This window comes from Aotus nancymaae, unplaced genomic scaffold (genome assembly GCF_030222135.1).
Source record: "Aotus nancymaae isolate 86718 unplaced genomic scaffold, 86718_ANA_hifiasm-v0.15.2.pri h1tg000028l, whole genome shotgun sequence".
Taxonomy (NCBI): domain Eukaryota; kingdom Metazoa; phylum Chordata; class Mammalia; order Primates; family Aotidae; genus Aotus; species Aotus nancymaae.
Genome location: NW_026988441.1, coordinates 34,466,537 through 34,485,980, shown reverse-complemented (window position 1 = coordinate 34,485,980; position 19,444 = coordinate 34,466,537). Strand labels below are relative to the sequence as shown.

At 54.5% G+C, this 19,444-nt stretch overlaps 1 protein-coding gene across 1 annotated transcript; it reads right to left on the bottom strand.

The window, feature by feature from the left end:
- Positions 1-505: 505 nt before the first annotated feature.
- On the bottom strand, positions 506-13,044 carry CDC37 (cell division cycle 37, HSP90 cochaperone). The gene is made up of 8 exons (XM_012435978.3): positions 12,874-13,044; positions 4,971-5,246; positions 4,483-4,591; positions 4,275-4,390; positions 4,071-4,193; positions 2,641-2,823; positions 2,469-2,540; positions 506-1,081 (listed from the first exon to the last, which is right to left on the bottom strand). Exons 1-8 carry the CDS (start codon positions 12,973-12,975, stop codon positions 926-928), a joined length of 1,137 nt encoding a protein of 378 aa, XP_012291401.1. The 5' UTR covers positions 12,976-13,044; the 3' UTR covers positions 506-925.
- Between the last annotated feature and the right edge of the window lie 6,400 nt (positions 13,045-19,444).

The following is a 19,444-nucleotide window of genomic DNA, read 5'->3' as shown; positions in this document are numbered from 1 at the left end:
GGTTGTAGTGATCAGAGATCACACCACTGCACTCCAGCCTGGGCAACAGCTAGACTGTCTCAACAACAAAACAGTGTAGGGGCAGCACTGGCCACAGGGCAGAGAGATGTAGCCCAGGATGCTGCCCCAAATGGTGGTAGGAAGCTGGAAGGGGGCGGCAGGGGGCACAGGTGGGCGAGGGCAGGAAAAATCTGCAAAACCCTAGAAAACATGACTTGGTTTACAGATCACTACTGCCCTCTGGCGGTGATCAGCTTGGGCAACCCTGCATTGTGGAGGTCCGAAGTAGGGACAGGGGAGTGGGTGGGTGAGACTGAAGGTTGTGGGCTTCTGGGGCCTCTGGAGGAAGATTGTTCCAAGCGGTGGAACAGCATGTGCAAGGCAAGTACCCACAATGGCTGGAGGGCAAAGGACTAGAGTACCAAGACTCAGCTTCCAATATTCCACCAGGTTTCCCTCCCACCCATAAGAGACGGGCTGCCTGAACAGCCCTCACAGCAGCCCAGAGAGCATCTGAAATCCTTTATTGGAACATCACTGCTGTTTGCCAAATAAAAGACACAGACAGCAGACAAACAGTGAAAACAGAGCCCAGTGACCAGAGCCGGCCCCTTGGCTGGGGACCCTCCCCTGCTACCTGATGGACCAGCCTGGCGACCTCTGCCCCTCCCCGGACCCCCGGGCCTTTGGCATAATGCTGATGGGGGGCTGCAGGCAGTGAGACCCCTTGACTCAAAGCAGAGACTTGAATGGGCACTGGAGAGTGGGGACAGTGGGGAGGGCAGGGAGGGCTGGGCGGGCCCCCCAGGCTGGGCCGAGCAGCGCAAGTAGAGGAGGCCAGGAGCAGGGGAGATGGCATCTATCTGTTTGCTGAAAAGGGGCGCATAGGGGCCTGCAAGCAGATGGTGGTGGCAGCTGGGGCAGGTCACACGCTGACATCCTTCTCATCGCCTGTCTTGGGAACAGCTTCCAGCAGCGGGTCCCTGGGACCCGCCTCCTCTCCCTCCTTGGCCTCGCTGGCCTTAGAGTTGGGGACCCAGAGGCCGGAGTCAATGCAACGCTGCATGTGGTACTTTGCGTCCTGCAAGGAGAACAGCAGGCAGGTGAGGCAGGGCTGCCACCTGGTGGCCACCCTGCTGTCCCCTGCACATCCCCAAGCTGGCTTCCTGCTCATTTTATTTTACTAATTTATTTATTTAGAGACAGTCTCGCTCTGTCTTCCAGATTGGAATGTAGTGGTGTGATCTCGGCTCACTGCAACCTCTGCCTCCCAGGTTCAAGCAATTCTCCTGCCCCAGCCCCCCGAGTAGCTGGGATTACAAGCGCCTGTCACCACGCCTGGCTAATTTTTATACTTTTAGTAGAGATAGGGTTTTGCCACGTTGGCCAGGCTGCTCTCGAACTCCTGACCTCAGGTGATCTGCCCGCCTCAGCCTCCCAAAGTGCTGCCCAGCTGGAACTTTAAATTTTATTTAACTTTAATTTAAATTTAGATAGTGCAATCTAGAAAAAAAGCCAGCAAATTTTTTTGGTAAAGGGACAGACTAAATATTTCTGTTTCCGCGAGCCATATGGTCTCCATCACGACTCAACTCTGCTGCGGTAGAGCAAGATCGGTTGTAGGTGACAGGGAAACAATTGAGCGTGGCTGCTTTGTTCCAATAAAACTTTATTGTAAAAGATAGGCAGTGAGTCCGTGAGCTGCGGTGTGCAGGACCTGGTCTAGATGGCTATGTCCATAGAAGCTTCTAGAACTTCAGGGCCAGTCCTACAACTAGACCCATTTTACAGATGAGAAAACCAGTGTGGCCAACCAGTGAGCCAAGTGGTAGGAACAGGGTTAAAGTGTGTCCTACTTAGATTCAAACTCTATTACCACTTCCAAAAATACAGCCAGTGAGACCCTGTCTCTATAAAAACATATTTGTTTAAAAAATGAGCCAGATGTCATAGTGTCAACCTATAACCCCAGCTACTTGGAGAGGCTGAAGTGGGAGGATCACTTGAGCCTGGGAGGTCAAAGTTGCAGCCAGGATGAGAGGAAGACCCTGTCTCTCAAAAACAAACAGTCAAAATCCAATCAACAAAAACAAACAGTCAAAATCCAATCAACATCCAGCATTTACCAGTACCTGCCATGTGCTCAGCTCCCTTCCCCAAACATTTTGTAGGCTGATATTGAGACAAAATGTGGTTTGGATAAGGAAACTGAGGCTGGACGCTGTCACAGTAACAGTGACTGTCAGTCACGAGGGACACGAGCTGAAAGCTCAGCAATCATCTGCTGGATGTTGGGATACAGTAGGTGCTCAATAAATGTGGGTGTATGCCAAGGTGACACGACCTCCCTGACTCCTTGGAGAAGCCTCGGAGGAGCACTTTCACCAGCCGGCTTCAGAGACTTGGGATGCAGGGCTGGGGGAGACACATGGCCTGCTGAAAAGGCATGGAAGGCGAGGGTTACTCACGGTGGGGTCCATTTTGCTGATGGCGTCTTGCAGCATCTGCACATCCTTCACGTCGAAGCACTTCTGGAGTTCCTGGGAGTGCAGAGGAGCTGGGGTCAGGGGCTGGGTCCCTGTGGCCCTGGGGGTCTTGCTCAGGGCCCTCCTGCTGCCCGCCTGGCCCGGGGAACCGCACCTCAGGGAGGGACTCGTAGACCTCAACGGGGTCCAGGCCACCGGGGCCGAGTCGCTTCTTGCGCTCCTCCTCCTCGTACTCCTTCATGGCCTTCTCAATGCGCAGCTTGGCACGGCCCCGCACACGCTCCTTGAAGGCTTCCAGCTCGTCGTTGAAGCCCTCCATGTACTGGCGATCGGCTGTCTATGGGGGTTGGGCAGTGCTCACTGGACCCAGCCCAATGCTCAGAAGGGACTGGGGAGCCCAGGACCCTCCAGCCGCAGCTCCTCAGAGGCGCCTCAGAGGCATCCCAAGTCTGTTCCTGACCTACATGAGGGGGGTCCCTAAGGCTTCGGCTCCTCCAGCCAGGGACTTCATCTGGCATTTGCTAAAGACCACCTGCTTGGGAGCCCTGCTCTACTGCAAATGTGCGACACTCACATCCTCAGTGTCCCTGCTTAGGCGCCTCTAACTTAACATAGCCACCTCCCAGCCTCCGAGTGTCCCTCCAGCCTGCCTTGTCCTTGGTCTCCCCAGTCTCGGTAAGAGTAGCCCTGTTCCTGCAGGTGCGCAGGTTAAAAACTCTAGAGGCTGGCAGGTGCCTGTAATCCCAGCTACTTGGAAGGTGGAGGCATGAGAATCACTTGAACCGGGGAGGCAGAGGTTGCACTGAGCTGAGATCGAGCAACTGCATTCCAGCCTGGGTGACAGAGCAAGAGTCTGTCTCAAAAAAAAAACCTCAAAACCCTAGAGACACCCATATTACCCCCATATCCACATGGGGACCTTCAGCACATCCTACTGCCCCCACTTTTTTTTTTTTTTGAGACAGTTTTGCTCTTGTGGCCCAGGCTGGAGTGCAATGGCGCAATCTCAGCTCACTGCAACCTCTGCCTCCCAGGTTCAAGCGATTCTCCTGCCTCAGCCTCCTGAGTAGCTGGGATTATAGGTATGCACCACCATGCCCAGCTAATTTTGTATTTTTAGTAGAGACGGGGTTTCTCCATGTTGGTCAGGCTGGTCGTGAACTCCCAAGCTCAGGTGATCTGCTCGCCTCGGCCTCCCAAAGTGCTGGGATGACAGGCATGAGCCGCTGTACCCAGTCTCCATTTTTTCTTTTTTTTAAAAATGCGGTCTTGCTCTGTCACTCAGGCTGGAATGCAGTGGCACTATAGCTCACAAACTCCTGAGCTCAAGTGGTCCTCTGCCTCAGGCTCCCAAACAGCCGAGACTACAGTACTCAGCCACCAAGCCTGGCCTGACGTCCACTTTTAAAGTCTGGCAGGATCGGCCCACCTCTCTCCCCTCCCTGCCCCCGCTGTCTCCTAACTAGGATGCTGTGATTGGAGGGGTTTGAATCTCTGTGGACAGGAGTCAGCCTTGCCCAGAGCACTGTGGGCTGGTCCCCTGAGGAGGGGGCCTCCGGCCACCTGGCAGCTCAGGGCCCCTACCTTAATCTTAGTGAAGAACTGCCGGAAGCAGGCCCGGGGGTCCACCTTCAGGCTCTTGGCCAGCTCCAGTATAAACTGCATGACGATTGTCTGGTGGGCCACCTGCTCCATGAGCGCACATTTCTGCCAGGGACAACAGGCAGTGTCACCAAGTGGCGGCACATGGCAGCGCCTTTTCACAGTCCTGGGGAAAGCTCCGCTCACCTCTTCCACCTCTAGGTCAATGCACCAGATGACCAGGTAATTGGCTGTCTCCTCACACACCAGGTGGACATTGTCTGACAGGTACTTTTGACTATCATCCCAGCGGCGGAGCATGCCTGTGGGAAGATGCTGGCAAGGTGCTGGAGGGCCCTGGAGACAAAGGGCCTGCCCTGACCTGGCTCCCCCATAACCCACACGCCCCACTCACCAAAGTGCTTGATCTGTTTCTCATACTTTTCCACGAAGGTCTTGTGTTTCTGCTCCCTCACCTCCTCTGAGTCCTCCTCTGCCTTCTCAGGCTTGGTATTGACCATGCTCTGTGGTAGGGTGAGAACGGGAGTGGGCTGGGGCAAGGCTGCGGAGCGCCTCGAGCGCGGCCGGGCGGGCCGTGGCCGCAGCGCCCATCCCATCCACGGTGGAGGTGGTGACGAAGCCATGAGCATCAAGGTGGCGGGAGCGTGGGCATGGGCCTTGGGGCAGATCAGAGGAGGGGACCGGTGGGGTGTTTCATCCGCCCAGCCCCCAAAGCCTGTCCCCCCTCCCCACGTAGCCCCTGTCCATCCCCCAACCCCCACACCACACTCTTCAATTTCACCACCGGGGTCCTCCCCTGACTTGGCACTGGGTGCGCATGCGCACTGCCCGCACGCTCGCTGGCTGCGCATGCGCACTGCCCACCCCGCCTGCCCCGCACACCTTGCTGAAGCCATCTTTGCTGAGCGTGTCCACGTTCCAGGGCATGCTCTTCTCCTTCTTGCGCATCTCCTCCAGCTTCTGCTCCCAGCTTCGCTCCTCCTTGCGCAGCTGCTGCGCTTCAGCCTGCAGCCGCTCCAGCTCTGCCTTGCCGCCCTCGGCCACCTCCAGCTCCTTCAGCTTCCTCTGGCACTCGGCCACCCTGCGCTTGCACTCCCGGCAGCCCCTGTCCAGTTCCTCCTTCTCCTTCTGGAACTGCTCCATGCGCTCCACCCGGGCCTGCGGGCAGGAACGGCCTGTCATTCTGGGGAGCGGCCTGTCCCTTACCCCCGGCCCCATACTCAACCCCTGCACCTGAGATAGCCCCGGGAAAAAGTCTGCGTCCACCTCCAGTGTCCTGGTCTCCCAACTTCCGTCCTTGCCCCGACAGGTGCCAGTGCACACCCAAGTGGGGTCAGGTTCCTCCATCCTCTGCTGAAAACCCTGGAGGCTCCCATTTCACTCAGAGCAGAGCCCAAGTCGTCACTACAGCCTATGTGGGCCTGCACAATCTGCCCTGTCACTCCTCCTTCCATCTACACTGGCCCCTCACTTTTCTCATCTTTTCTTGAGCCCTTTTTTTAAAGATAGGGTCTCGCTCTGTCGTCCAGGTTGGAGTGCAGTGGCTGGAAGATGACTCACTGCAGCCTCGACCTCCCTGGGTTCAGGCGATCCTCCCACCTCAGCCTCCTGAGTAGCTGGGACTACAGGTATGCATCACCACACACAGCTAATTTTTGTATTTTCAGTAAAGACGGGGTTTCACCACGTTGCCCAGCCTGGTCTTGAAGTCCTGGATTCAAGCAACCCTTCTACCTTGGCCTCCCAAAGTGGTGGGACTACAGGCAGGAGCCACTGCATTCTGCGGAGCCGACTTCTTGAACCTTAAGGCCTTCCCACTGGCTGTTCCCTCAGATCCCGCCACAGCTGACTCCATGGCACCCGAGCCATCTGGGCTCCATGTTGCCTTTGCGAGGACCCCTTTCCCAACCACCTTTCTGATGATGGCAACCTCCCCCCACCCCTGCCTGGCATTCCCTGCCTCCTCAGCACCAGCCACCACTAACATCATATGACAATTGTTTATCATGTTCTGCGTACTGCCTCCCTCCAAGCCCTGCTCTATACATGTGGGAATGTGTTCACCACTTTGTCCCCAGAGCTAGGAACTTGGCCTGGTGCAAAGCAGGGACTCAGCAGATGCTTGTTTTTTTGTTTTTTTGTTTTTGTTTGGTTCGGTTTTGTTTGAACAACGTCTCGTCATCATGCAGACTAGAGTGCAGGGTGCGACCATGGCTCACTGCAGCCTCGAGCTCCTAGGCTCAAGCAATCCTCCTGCCTCAACCTCCCAAGTAGGTGGGACTACAGGTGCACACCACCCTGCCTGGCTAATTTTTTATTTTTTGTAGAGATGGTGTTTTGCCATGTGGCCCAGGCTGGTCTCAAACTCCTGTGCTCAAGCCATCCACCTGCCTCGGCCTCCCAAAGTGCTGAAATTATAGGCATGAGCCACTGTGCCTGGCAGTGGAGGCCTAAACACTGTCTCCAGCTGTCAGCCTTCCCCTCCAACCTGGAGCCGCCCTCACCCACACTTGGTCCCCTTCCCTGCTCCTCCCCCCACCCCCCACCCCCATCAAGCTGCTTCTGCCTGGTGTCCCTGCAGGCATCTCTAACTCCATGCCCAAAACCGAACTCACCATCTTTCCTCCCCAGACCAGGTCTTCTGTGGTATTCTCCCTCAACAAAGGTCCTGCCTCTCTTCCCTTTCTTCTTCTTCTTTTTTTTTTTTTTTTGAGACAGAGTTTCGCTCTTGTTTCCCAGGCTCAAGTGCAATGGCGCCATCTCGGCTGACTGTAACCTCCGCCTCCGGATTCAAGCGATTCTCCTGCCTCAGCCTCCCAAGTAGCTGAGATTACAGGCCTGTGCCACTACTCCCAGCTAATTTTGTATTTTTAGTAGAGATGAGGTTTCACCACGTTGGTCAGGCTGGTCTTGAACTCCTGACCTCAAGTGATCCACCCACCTGGGCCTCCCAAAGTGTTGGGATTACAGGCATGATTACAGGCATCTAGAAGGCACTGGGCCCCCTTCTAGATGTTTCTTTGGCCCACCCATAGCCTTGCCCCAGGATCACTGTCAAGGACCCCTTGGCTCTGTCTCCAGCCCAGCGGATTGTTCAGTCTTCTCCTGAGACCCCTGCGTGCTCCACCATCATCTCTCCTGACTCTCAGTGGGGCCTGCTCTGTCCAGAGCCACTAATCAAACCCTGAAATGTGCCACCACCTTCGATCACTGCCCTTCCCCAATCCAGGCACAGCTGCCGCCAGAGAGGCCTGTGAAGCCCGTGCATCACCACAGCCCTCCCCACTACCACGCCTTGGGGGGGATGGGACCCCTGATCCCCGCATCCTGGTCCTGGGTCCCAGGCAGATGCTGGCCCTCATGGTTCCCCGAAAGCACAGGCTCTCTCTTGCCTCTTGGCCTCTGCAGTCCCCTTACCTGCTTTGCACCCAAACCTCAGCTTCGACAGAACCTTCCCCAAATGCCCCCTGGCTGGGGCACCACTGATCCCCCAAAGGACCAACTGTGACCATCTGGTGATGTGGTGAGGGTTCTGGAGGACAGCCTTGGGGCACCGGCCCTGGGGTCCTAGCCCACAGCCACGATGTACTGGCTCAGTGTCCCTGGGCCATCTCCTAACCTTCTGGAACATCAGTTTCCTCATCTGTCAAACACGGTCAACAATGCTGACGGCACAAGCTTGTATTGGAAGAAACAAAGGAGATCATTAAAGTCAAATGTCCAGAGCCATGCGGGCCCTGGGCACACACTCTTCCTGTGCTGGCCAGGGTCATTACCATCTGTGCAAAGAGACAATCTCTCTCTGTGTCTCTCTCCTCTCTCTCTCTCTTTCCTCTCTTTCTCTCCTTCTCTCTGGGGACTATTCTGGTGCTTAAAAAAGGAAATGTCCTTCAAATGCTTACTTGATTTCTGGCCCAGAGTACATGCTCAATAACAGGGAGTGGTTGTTACTACGAGGTCACAGCACCCAGCTCTGCCAGTAATGGGAGATGGAACTTTGGCAATGTCACTGAAACCTTTCCTGGCCTGGGTCTTCCCCTCTGTGAAATGGAGTCTCCCAGGATTGCTGTGAGAACTAATGAGTAACTCTATGGAAGATGCTTCCAACACAGCCCTCGGTAGGTGAGTCCCACTGTTACCATCTCCGTCCTTGTCACTGCCACCTGAATGGTCTGCTGACTCATTTCTGTGCCTTGTATGAAGCTGTGTCCCCAGGTTCTAGGGCAGGGCCAGGCAGAGCTGGCCCCTATTCTAATACCAAAGGGGACTGACACAGTCAGCATGAGCCTCAATTTCCCCCATAAGGATAAGGGGTCAAGAAGGCCTACATGCTTGAAAAAGAAAAAAAGAAAAAAAATTGAAGGTGAACCCCATTTGTTGCCTTGAAAAAAAAAAAAAGAAGGCCTACGTGACTGGGAGTGGTGGCTCACGCCTATAATCCCAGGACTTAGGGAGGCTGAGGCAAGTGGATCACCTAACATCAGGAGTTTGAAACCAGCCTGGTCAACATGGCGAAACCCCATCTCTACTAAAAATACAAAAATTAGCTGAGCATGGTGGCGAGTGCCTGCAATCCCAGCCACTCCAGCTGCTGAGGCAGGAGAATTGTTTGAATCCCAGAAGCAGAAGTAGTAGTGAGCCAAGATCACGCCACTGCACTCCAGCCTGGGCGACAGTGAGACCCTGTCTCAAAAAAAAGGGGGTTACACCTCATGAGATAAGAAAGAGCAGCTGCAGGCCGGGCACAGTGGCACATGCCTCTAATCCCAGGACTTGGGAGGCCGAAGTGGGAAGACCTCTTGAGCTCAGGAATTTGAGAACAGCCTGGGCAACATAGTGAGACTCCAGCTCTTAAAAAAAAAAAAAAAAAAAAAAAAAAGTTGCTCAGTGCAATGGCTCACGCCTGTAATCCCAGCACTGTGGGAGGCCGAGGCAGGCAGATCACAAGGTCAAGGGATCGAGATCATCCTGGCCAACATGGTGAAACCCTGTCTCTACTAAAAATACAAAAATTAGCTGGGTGTGGTGGCATGCACCAGTAATCTCAGCTACTCGGGAGGCTGAGGCAGAATAATCGCTTGAACCCAGGAGGTGGAGGTTGCAGTGAGCTGAGATTGCACCACTGAACTCCAGCCAGGCGACAGAGCGAGACTCTGTCTCAAAACAAAACAAAACAAACCCACAAAAATTAGCGAGGCATAGTGGCGTGCGCCTGTATTCCCAGCTACTTGGTAGGCTGAGGCAGGAGAATGGCTTGAACCCGGGAGGCGGAGGTTGCAGTCAGCTGAGATGGCACCACTGTAATTCAGCCTGGGCAACAGAGCAAGCCTCCATCTCAAAAAAAAAAGCAGCTTGTGGCCTCTGCACCTCCCTTTCTCCATGATGGGCCTATGTCATCCTGGAGCCTGCCCGCCACCCTGCAAGCCACTGCTGGGCAGCCACCACTCTCCCCAGTGTCCTCTGAGCAGCCGCCAGGGAGGCCGCAGCTAAAAAAGGCCTCTTGGAGTTGGTGAGGGCGGCAGCCTGCCCAGCCTGGCTTTACACCTCCCATCCGGGAGAGGCTGTAGCAGGCTGGGCAGGGGAGAAGCCACCCCAGTAAGCAGGGACCACAGGTGTCACTACCCTCCTGCCTTACAGTTAGGGAAACTGAGGTTCACAGAATCTCAATGTCATACAACTCATTAGAAGAAAACACTAACAGCAGCTGTCTCTGGGCAGGAGAGTTGGCTGGCTGGGGCTGGGAAAAAGGACTCATTTGTCCCCTTCTGGAACCTCTGGAATTTTTTTTTTAAGAGACAAGGTCTTAGGCTGGGTTCGGTGGCTCACACCTATATTCCCAGCACTTTGTGAGGCTGAGGCGGGTGGACTGCCTGAGCTCAGGAATTTGAAACCAGCCTGGGCAACATGATGAAACCCTGTCTCTATCGAAACATACAAAAATTAGCCGAGCATGGTGGTGTGCACCTGTGGTCCCAGCTACTCAGGAGGCAGAGGTAGGAGGATCACTTGAGCCTGGGAGGTGGAAGTTGCCGTGGGCCAAGATGGTGCCACTGCACTCTAGCCTGGGTGACACAGCAAGACCCTGTCTCGGGGGAAAGGAAAAAAATTGAAAAAAAAAAAAGACAAGGCCTTGCTATGTTGCTCAGGATGGACTCGAAATTCTGGGTTCCAGTGATCCTTCTGCCTCAGCCTCCTGAGTAGCTGGGACTATAGGCATGCGACACCACATTGGACTACAGAATTTTTTTTTTAATGACAAGCAAGAATTATTTAAATGATGATAATAGCTACTGCCCCAAAAGTATTACAGATATTAAATGAATAAGGGAACCCTTACAACAACCCTGTGAGGTGGACATCATTCAGATTCTCAGGTGGGGAAACTGAGGCACAGTGATCAAACAATTCCCTGGCAGTCACCAGCATGTGAGTGATACAGACAGAGCCAAAATTTGAACCTAGTCAGGCCTGTGCTCAGAACCACAACGGTCTCTCCTTCCCCTCCACAATGCTTCCTTCCAGACCTGCCCCAAGTTTTCCTGACCCAGTCTTAATTTATTCTTAACAAAGATCTCACAAGAGGAGGGGCCATATTATCCCACGTTTCAAAGGGGTTTCTTTTGAGTCTTGCCGCATCAAAGAAATAAGCAGCAAGGGGCAGGGCTGGGATTGGAACCCAAGCCTGCCTGTCCTTGAACCTGTGCTGGAGACGCTGAAGCCCCCTGCCTCGCTTACGCACCACTACAGCCACCGGGTTCTCAGCGGCAGGACAGGGAAAGAAAGCTCTGTGCCAGAGGGAGGAGGGTGTGGCAGGTACACTGCGCTGCAGGAGGGGGCCCTCCCACCCGGCAGGACCAAACCATTCTCCACAGTAGTAAAGATTAACCTCTTTATGTGACAGAAATAGGTCTTCCCAAGAATAGTCTTTGGAGCTTTGCAGAAGTTTTAAATATTTCATAATAAAATGTTACACACGGCAAGAAATAGAAGCGCTAGAACTTTCTTCCCACACTCCAGTGGCTCGCTTGGCAGGTACACTACCCAGGAGACTCAGGATTTAAGGAATAGGTCTGGAGGTGGGACTGGGAGCCAGATGAAGAAACTAATGTCGTATTCTGGTGTACTCTGGAAGGACGGAGAAGGGACCTTCTAGTTGTTTCTGGATAAATGATGGGGAGTTGGCCTATGGGAGGATGGGGTAAGAGATCCTCACCAGAAGGTTCTGAGAGGTATATGCCTCTAGTTTAAGAGTACAACATGGCTGGGCGCAGTGGCTTACACCTGTAATCCCAGTACTTTGGGAGGCCGAGGCAGGTGGATCACCTGAGGTAGAGAGTTCAAGATCAGCCTGACCAACATAGAGAAACCCCATCTCTATTAAAAATACAAAATAAGCCTCTCATGGTGGCACATGCCTGTAATCCCAGCTACTCAAGAGACTGAGGCAGGAGAATCGCTTGAACCTGGGAGGCAGAGGATGCAGTGAGCCAAGACAGCGCCATTGCACTCCAGCCTGGGTAACAAGAGAGAAACACCGTCTCAAAAAAAAAAAAAAAAAAAAGAGTACAACAGACACTGGTAAATGGATGCAGGCGCTCTGATTTGGAGGAGCAAGAGGTTAAACCTTTAAGTCTTAGTCACCTCATTGGCTTGTGAGCACTGAGGGGGTGGTAGAATATGGATCACCAGGGATTCTGGGGTCTGGATTTGGGGGTTCTGTTGTGGGCAGACAGACAGAAGAAGGGTTAGTGAATTTAGAATCAGACCAGGAGACTCCCTGGATAAGAGCAGGGACAATTTAGATATCAGAGAGTAGCTCATCAGGCTGGGGACACAAGGTGGGGTGGGTTTGGGATCCTGGGCTTGAGTTAGGGGAAAGTTTCCAATGCTGGCCGAAGCTCATGCAGGAAGCCAGTCTGGGAGGTGGGTGGTGACAGAGTCGGCAATACCAAGTAGGGGCAGGGGCTCTGGCTGGACCGGAAACCACGTGGGCAGGATTTCCTGGTATAATGGGAAATGCCTCTACCAGAGGCCAAAGGAGAGGCTGGAATGTGAGGTTCCATCGGGGTGGAGCTGGTAGTTAGATCCAGAGGGCAACCAGGTTCCAAAACCCAAGTCCTCGGTGAGACTAAGGACCCTAAGAGGGCAAGGGTCTACACTCTAGGAAGGGGGTCCTGGGTGTGGGCAGGAGTCCCAAGTCAGGAACAAGAATATCAGCGTAGCACAGAGTTCCTTGTTCTGTTTAGAAAAGGAGTGGTAACTCCGGATCTGAATGGGAACCTGGGATCGAGATCCCAGAAAACAGATCCCAGGACAGACCAAAGTATTGGAGTTCCAAACTATAGAGGTGGGGGAGGGGGCGATGGGAGATTCCATATAGGAAGTGGATACCCGAATAGGATCAGGATCATCCAGAATAATTTGGGGTCCAAACCTCGAGGCAGAGTTCTGGGTGTAAATGTTAGGTCCCAGATAGAATTAGGGAGATTCCCCCCAAGACTGGTCTAGGGGAGTCTAGACTATGAAGAACTTCTATGGGGTGAATAGGGAATCCGACGAAAAAATCGGAGCGTGGGGGTGAGGGGTGGTGGAGATCCCGGGCAGGGACTCAGGGTCCCCGTGGTACTGGGGTCCCGGAATTTAATCGAGGCTTCTGAAAGTCCAGACTGTGGGGGTGAGAATCCTAGGTGTGAACAGCGGGATCCCTGGGCAGTATCGGGGATCACAACTCTGGGGATCACAACTTCCCCCGGAGTGGGGAAAGGGATGGGCATGCACGCCTTACCTGGTGCCGCCAACGGAAGAGGCTGGCCGTGTCGATGTTGGGGTGCGTCTCATCTTCATCATCAGACACCTCAATGTGGTCCCACACGCTGTAGTCCACCATCTTGCCTCGGCGGCCCAGCCCGCTCTGGCTCGGGTGGCGGCGGCGGCGGCGGCGGCAGCGCTGGAGACTCGGTGAGCGGAGCCCCGCCCCTTCCGCTTCCGCCCGATTGCGGGAAACCCCGCCCTCCCGTGACGTCACATCCTTAGTAACCGAGGCAGCGGCACTGGCTACCGAGCCTGCCTTAAAGGGCCCCGCGCAAGTTTTCCGGACCCCTGGAGTTCCCGCAGATACTACTTCTTTGGGCGCCGGGTCTCAGCTAGGCCTCCTTGTTGGGGGCATACATGTGGGCGCTACAACTCCAAGCCCCCCTCATCTCCCGCCGCCCCGCGGTGGGCGTTTGGGGCGGCAGCGAGGGGACGGTTGATGAGGCAGAGAGGACTGTCCCCTCAGCCACGCCGCAGTGACGTCTGCAAGGAGTAGGGACATGGGGGAAGGCTATCCCCCCGCCCCTCGTAAACGGGGACCTAAGCCTGCTCTTGAGAGGGGCGCTTGATGACTCTGACTTTCTCAGTTCGAGGAGGACTGACCTGCCCTGGGGGTGTCTAAATCGAGGGCGGTATGGTCCTCCCTTTGCGGGGTTAAACATGGAGTGGAGATTGTGGCCCTGCCTGGGGAGCTGGGGTTCCCCCCCTCGAAGAACAGCCTTCACCTTGTCCTCCAGCTCCTGCCATTCGCAGCGAGGACTCGCGCGCGCACGCGCGCGCGCGCGCGCACACACACACACTCAATCACCAGGAGACCCCCAGCGGGTCTCGGCGCTCCTTCCCGCATGGCCGCTGGGTGTCGCTAGAGTCTAGCCCGCAGCGCGTACTCCTGGCCCCGCGCTTGGTGGGGGGATCGTGGAGGGGTGGAAGGGGGCTTTCCTTGTCGTCACAGTCTAGGGCCACGCGTAGACCCTCCCCGTTCGTCTGGGGGTCTCCTTCCTTCGCCGGAGCTCTAAGGACTCCATTACTCTAAGCATGCTGGGCCCCAGCCTCACACTTCATGCATCCCAATGCACGCTTTGATACCAGGATGATAGGTCTTGTTGCAGCCTCGGGCCAGGATTATCTCAGATTAACGGGTGCTCCGTCGTGGGGCAGGCTGGATAGGAGGAGCTCCAGCCACCCGGGTGAGAGGCGCCTCTTCCTAGTCTCCCCTGGAGCAGACGTTGGAGGCGCGGCCTGGAGAGAGCGAGCGAAGGTCTCCAGATGGGGGAGGATTTCCCGGTGCATTGAGTGGGAGGGGCCATCGGACAAAAACGCCCTCCCGCCGCAGCCCCTCCCCCTCGCGCTTCATTCAAACCCGCGAGTGGGCGGGCAGTGGCGGGGGAGTCCCCCTCTCCTCCCCCTCCCTCTTCCTCTCCACTCTGGCAGTCCAGCACATCAGAGTCCGTCACAGCCCGAGCACGCGCGCGCACGGACCCACACCCCGGCGGCTCTCACAATCGCACACACACATACACACTCACACATCAGCAAACAAAGGGTCTGGACACCCCCGTCCCCTCCCGCCCCCCAGGCCGGAGAGGGCAGGGCATCCCCTCCCCAGCCCCCCCGCAAGGTAAGCTTGGGGCTGCGAGCTGCGGTGGGGAGGGGGACCCAGTGCCATGGAGGGAGGGGGCCAGGACGGTACGTGGTTCCCCGGCTCCCCAGGAAAGCCGTACCCCCACCCCCACCGTACGCCCTGTAGGGCTTCGGCCCGGTCCTCAGGCTGTGGGTGTTTGGAGAGAATCCCAGATGTCGGGGATTCCCGGATATGCGCGGGGTCTCTCTTCCCGGCTTTGGAGCCTGGAGCTGCCCAGCTTCAGCAAAACAGGGTCCCCGGTGCCTCAGCTTCCAGAACTGGGGACAGGGCGCCGGAAGCGTCCCCATCAACGCCAAGCATTTCCTAATTTGCAGGCACAGCACCTCCAGTCCTGGGGACTGAGAAGGAGAGACATCCCTAAGTTGCTTTGCACTGTCCCTCTGTTCCCGGTCCCTACCCACCCCCATCTGTGCAAACCCTGCTGTGTCTCTCCTCCCTGTGGGGTGGGGGGTAGGGGGAATTGGGAACGCTTTTTGGGGCCACCCTTGCTGCTTCTGCTACATCCCATAGCCACGCACCACTGAGCTGCAGGCGGCTTTGCCTTCCTGAGTCTCAGTTTCCTCATCTGCAAAGTGGGTAATGACACACACCTAGGATTCCGAGATCTCTTGCGCGCAGAGCCTGCTTTTGCGCCATCATTTTATTTATTAGCTCGTTTTACATCTGTTTTCCAAGTGCCTACTATGTGCTGGGCACTGTGGCCAGGCTTTGGGGCAGCAGCAACCTACAAACCCAGCAGGGGTCCCTGCTCCTGGCTGGTGAGGGAGCAGGATCCCTGTATAAACAGACAGATCCCCGAGGGTGATTTCAGACTGTGAAGACTAAAATTCTGTCCTAGGACTCAGAGAGACTAGGGAGAAAGGCACTCAAGATTAAAGGAGGGGCAGGCCACGGTGGCTCACACCTGTAATCCCAGCACTTTGGGAGACTGAGGCGAGCAGATCACTTGAGGTCAGGAGTTGGAGACCAGCCTGGCCAATATGGTAAAATCCCATCTCTACCGAAAATACAAAAATTAGGTGGGCGTGGTGGTGCGCCCCTGTAATTCCAGCTACCCAGGAGGCTGAGGCAGGAGAATCGCTTAAACTGGGGAGGAGGAGGTTGCAGTGAGCCAAAATCATGCCACTGCACTCCAGCTTGGGTGACAGAGCAAGACTCTGTCTCAAAAAGAAAGAGAGAGAAAGGGAGGGAGGGAGGGAGGAAGGAAGGAAGGAAGGAAGGAAGGAAGGAAAGAAAGACAGACAACATTAAATGAGCTTTCTGGATTCTGCCTGCCTTCCTTCTTGGGTCTGAGCTCCACGAGGGCAGGGTCAGGTCTAGAATAGTGCCTGGCACACAGTAGGTGCTCAATAAATGTTGAATGAGCCTGGCACTGTAGTGTGAGCCTGTAGTCCCAGCTACTCAGGAGGCTGACTGGAGGATCCCAGCAACACCTGTCTCTAAAAAAAAAAAAAACCCTTAGCTGGGTATGGTGGCACACACCTGTAGTCCCAGCTCCTCAGAATTGCTTGAACCTGGGAGTCAGAGGTTGCAATGAGCCGAGATAGTGCCATTGCACTCCAGTCTGGGTGACAAGAACGAAACTCCATCTCAAAAAAAAAAAAAAAAAAAAAAAACTTAAATGAATTAAAGAGGGGATTAGATGTAAGACTAGATTCTAGAACTGTAGATTAGGAAGAAGGCTTAGTATAAACCAGTCCACCACCACCTCCCCCTTGAATTTGATACAAGAGACAGTGAGTCTCAGAATGTCAACATTTCTACAAAATCAAAGATGGGCCCTGCACAGTGGCTCACGTCTGTAATCCCAGATGTTTGGGAGGCTGAGGTGGGAGCATCGCTTGAGTCTAGGAAATGGGGGCTGCAGGGAGCCATGGTCACATCACTGCACTTCAGCCTGGGAGACAGAGTGAGACTCTTGTCTCACCAAAAAAAAAAAGAAGATGGTGAAAGCAAGGGTTGTGCATAGCTGGGGACAGAGACCAGAACTGAGCACTCGGCCCTCTAGGAACTCATGGTGTCCTGCCAGTGCCCACCTTTCCCCACATAGCATATAGACACAGCACTGCATTCATCTATTCAATATTTATTCAGCACCTACTATGTACCAGGTGCCAGGGACACAGCAACAAACAAACAGAACAAAACCCCTTGCCCCAGTGGAGCTGACTTTTAGTGGAGGAAACTGAAATGAAATACCATGATCAAAAAGATAGAGCGACACACTGTGACTAGGATACTGATGGAGATAGAGAGCGTGGCTGGTATTTAGAAAGACAGCCTGGCCGGGCATGGTGGCTCACGCCTGTAATCCTAGCATTTTGGGAGGCCGAGGTGGTGGATCACCTGAGGTCAGGAGTTCAAGAAAAGACAACCTGGAGGAGTTGAATTCAGCGCATACACACTCAGACCCAGACAAACATAGTCCCACTGACACTCATCACGGAGGAGCAGCCGTTGAAGAGTCTGAACAATGCCCTGAGGCCCCATGGGTACTGAGTGACTGAGCAGAGATTTAAACCTGGAACCTGCATTTCTTTTATTTTTATTTTTTGAGACAGAGCCTCGCTCTGTCATGCTCTTGCTGGAGTAGGGTGGCTCTATCTTGGCTCACTGCAACTTCCGCCTCCCGGGTTCAAGTGATTTTCTCGACTCAGTCTCCTGAATAGCTGGGATTACAGGCGTGCACCACTATGCCCAGCTGATTTTTTGTATTTTTAGTAGAGACAGGGTTTCACCACATTGGCCAGGCTGGTCGAGAACTCCCAATCTCAGGTGATCCAACCACCTCGGCCTCCCTAAATGCTGGGATTGCAGGCATGAGCCACTGCTCTCACTTTTCCTTTCTTTTTAAAGACTAGATCTTGTTCTGTCACCCAGGCTGGAGTGCAGTGGCAATCACAGCTCATTTGCAGCCTCAAACTCCTGGGCTCAAGCAATCCTCCTGTCTCAGCCTGCTGAGTAGCTGGGATTACAGGCACGCACCACCATGCCTGGCTATTTTTTTTTTTTTTCATTTTACTTTAAAGATGGGATCTCCAAGAGTTGGAGGCTGCAGTGAGCTATGATTGCACCTCTGCATACCAACCTGGGTGACAGCAGGAGACTCTACCTCAAAAAAGAAAAAAAAAAGTGGGGTGTTGCTATGTTCCCCACGCTGGTCTCAAATTGCTGGCCTTGCAATTCCCCTGCCTCGGCCTCCCAAAGTGCTGGGAATATAGGCATGAACCACTGCACCCAGCCTCCAGAACTACATTTCTAGGCACTGTGAAATATGGTTTCCCACTGCACCTATACACAGGACACCCCCCCCACACACCTACACATTCATATCACAGTCACACAGGCACAGCAACCTCTTTCATTGTTTTTGTTTTTTTGGTTTATTTTGAGATGGAGTCTCACTCTGTCGCCAGGCTGGAGTGCAGTGGCTCAATCTCGGTTCACTGCAACCTCCGCCTCCTGGGTTCAAGTGATTCTCTTGCCTCAGCCTCCCAGTAGCTGGGACTACAGGCACACATCACCACACCAAGCTAATTTTTGTATTTTTAGTAGAGACGGGGTTTCACCATGTTGGCCAGGATGGTTTTGATCTCTTGACCTTGTGATCTGCCCGCCTCAGCATCCCAAAGTGCTGAGATTACAGGCGTGAGCCACCGCGCCCAGCCCAACCTCTTTCTTATTCTGATAGATTGATGTATTGCCCTGACACATAGATTCCTGCAGGTATGATTTGGTCTCAACTCTGCAACACTTAGACTCATAGAAAGTACCACCAGCCCAGGGCACACACACCCATGTGTGAAGTTCATGCACATACATGCATGTATTTACACTCATGTGCACACATGCCTGGAGCCCTTCACAATCTTTCCAAGACCTTTTTGTCAGCTTTGAGCGTGGAGCTGGGGCAGCTGTCAATATTCAGGGCCCTGGCGTGGGCAGGGGCTTTGATTCTCACTTTTCTGGTATTGGCTGCACATCCGCATATCCTTCTGTTGAGGGAAGTGGGGAGTGGCCAGGATGTTGGACTGGGTGACATCAGTCCTAGGCCAGACCAGGGCAGTGGCTCTCTGGGTCGCTGACAAGATGGGTGGGGGAAGAGGACTCTTGCAGCCTGAGCCTGATGCCAGCTGTCCAGAGCAGCCTGTGCTGCCATCTGGACCCCCTCCCCAGTGGCCTGCTGTCCAGGGGAGGAGAAGGCAGGCTTACAGGCATCCCTCCACACTCAGCACTCCTGGGCCTGCCTCCCGCGCCTGGGCTGCAGCCAGGGCTGATGGCTGCCAATGTGCATTTGTGTCCTGACAGCAGGAAGGGGCATGTCTCTGCCTCTCTCCCCTGCCCTGCTGGACTCCTCCAACATCGCCTTCTTCATTACTTTCTTCACTTCACAAATCCTTGAGGCTGGCAACAGAATTTGCAGAGCCTAGGGAAAGAGCGCAGGCAGGGTTCCTCTTCAGAATTACAAAGACTAGGTTGGGCGAGGTGGCTCACGCCTGTACTTTGGGAACACTGGGAGGCCGAGGCTGGCAGACAATTTGAGGTCAGGAGATCGAGACCATCCTGGCTAACACGGTGAAACCCCGTCTCTACTAAAAATACAAAAAATCAGCCAGGCATGGTGGCACGCACCTGTAGTCCCAGCTACTCAGGAGGCTGAAGCAGGAGAATCGCTTGAACCCAGGAAGTGGAGGTTGCAGTGAGTTGAGATCGCGCCACTGCACTCCAGCCTGGGTGACAGAGTGAGATTCCATCTCAAAGAAAATACATAAATAAATAAATAAACAAAATTACAAAGAATAGGCCGGGCGCAGTGGCTCACGCCTGTAATCCCAACACTTTGGGAAGCCAAGGCAGGGGAATTGCTTGAGGCCAGAAGTTTGAGACCAGCCTGGGCAACACA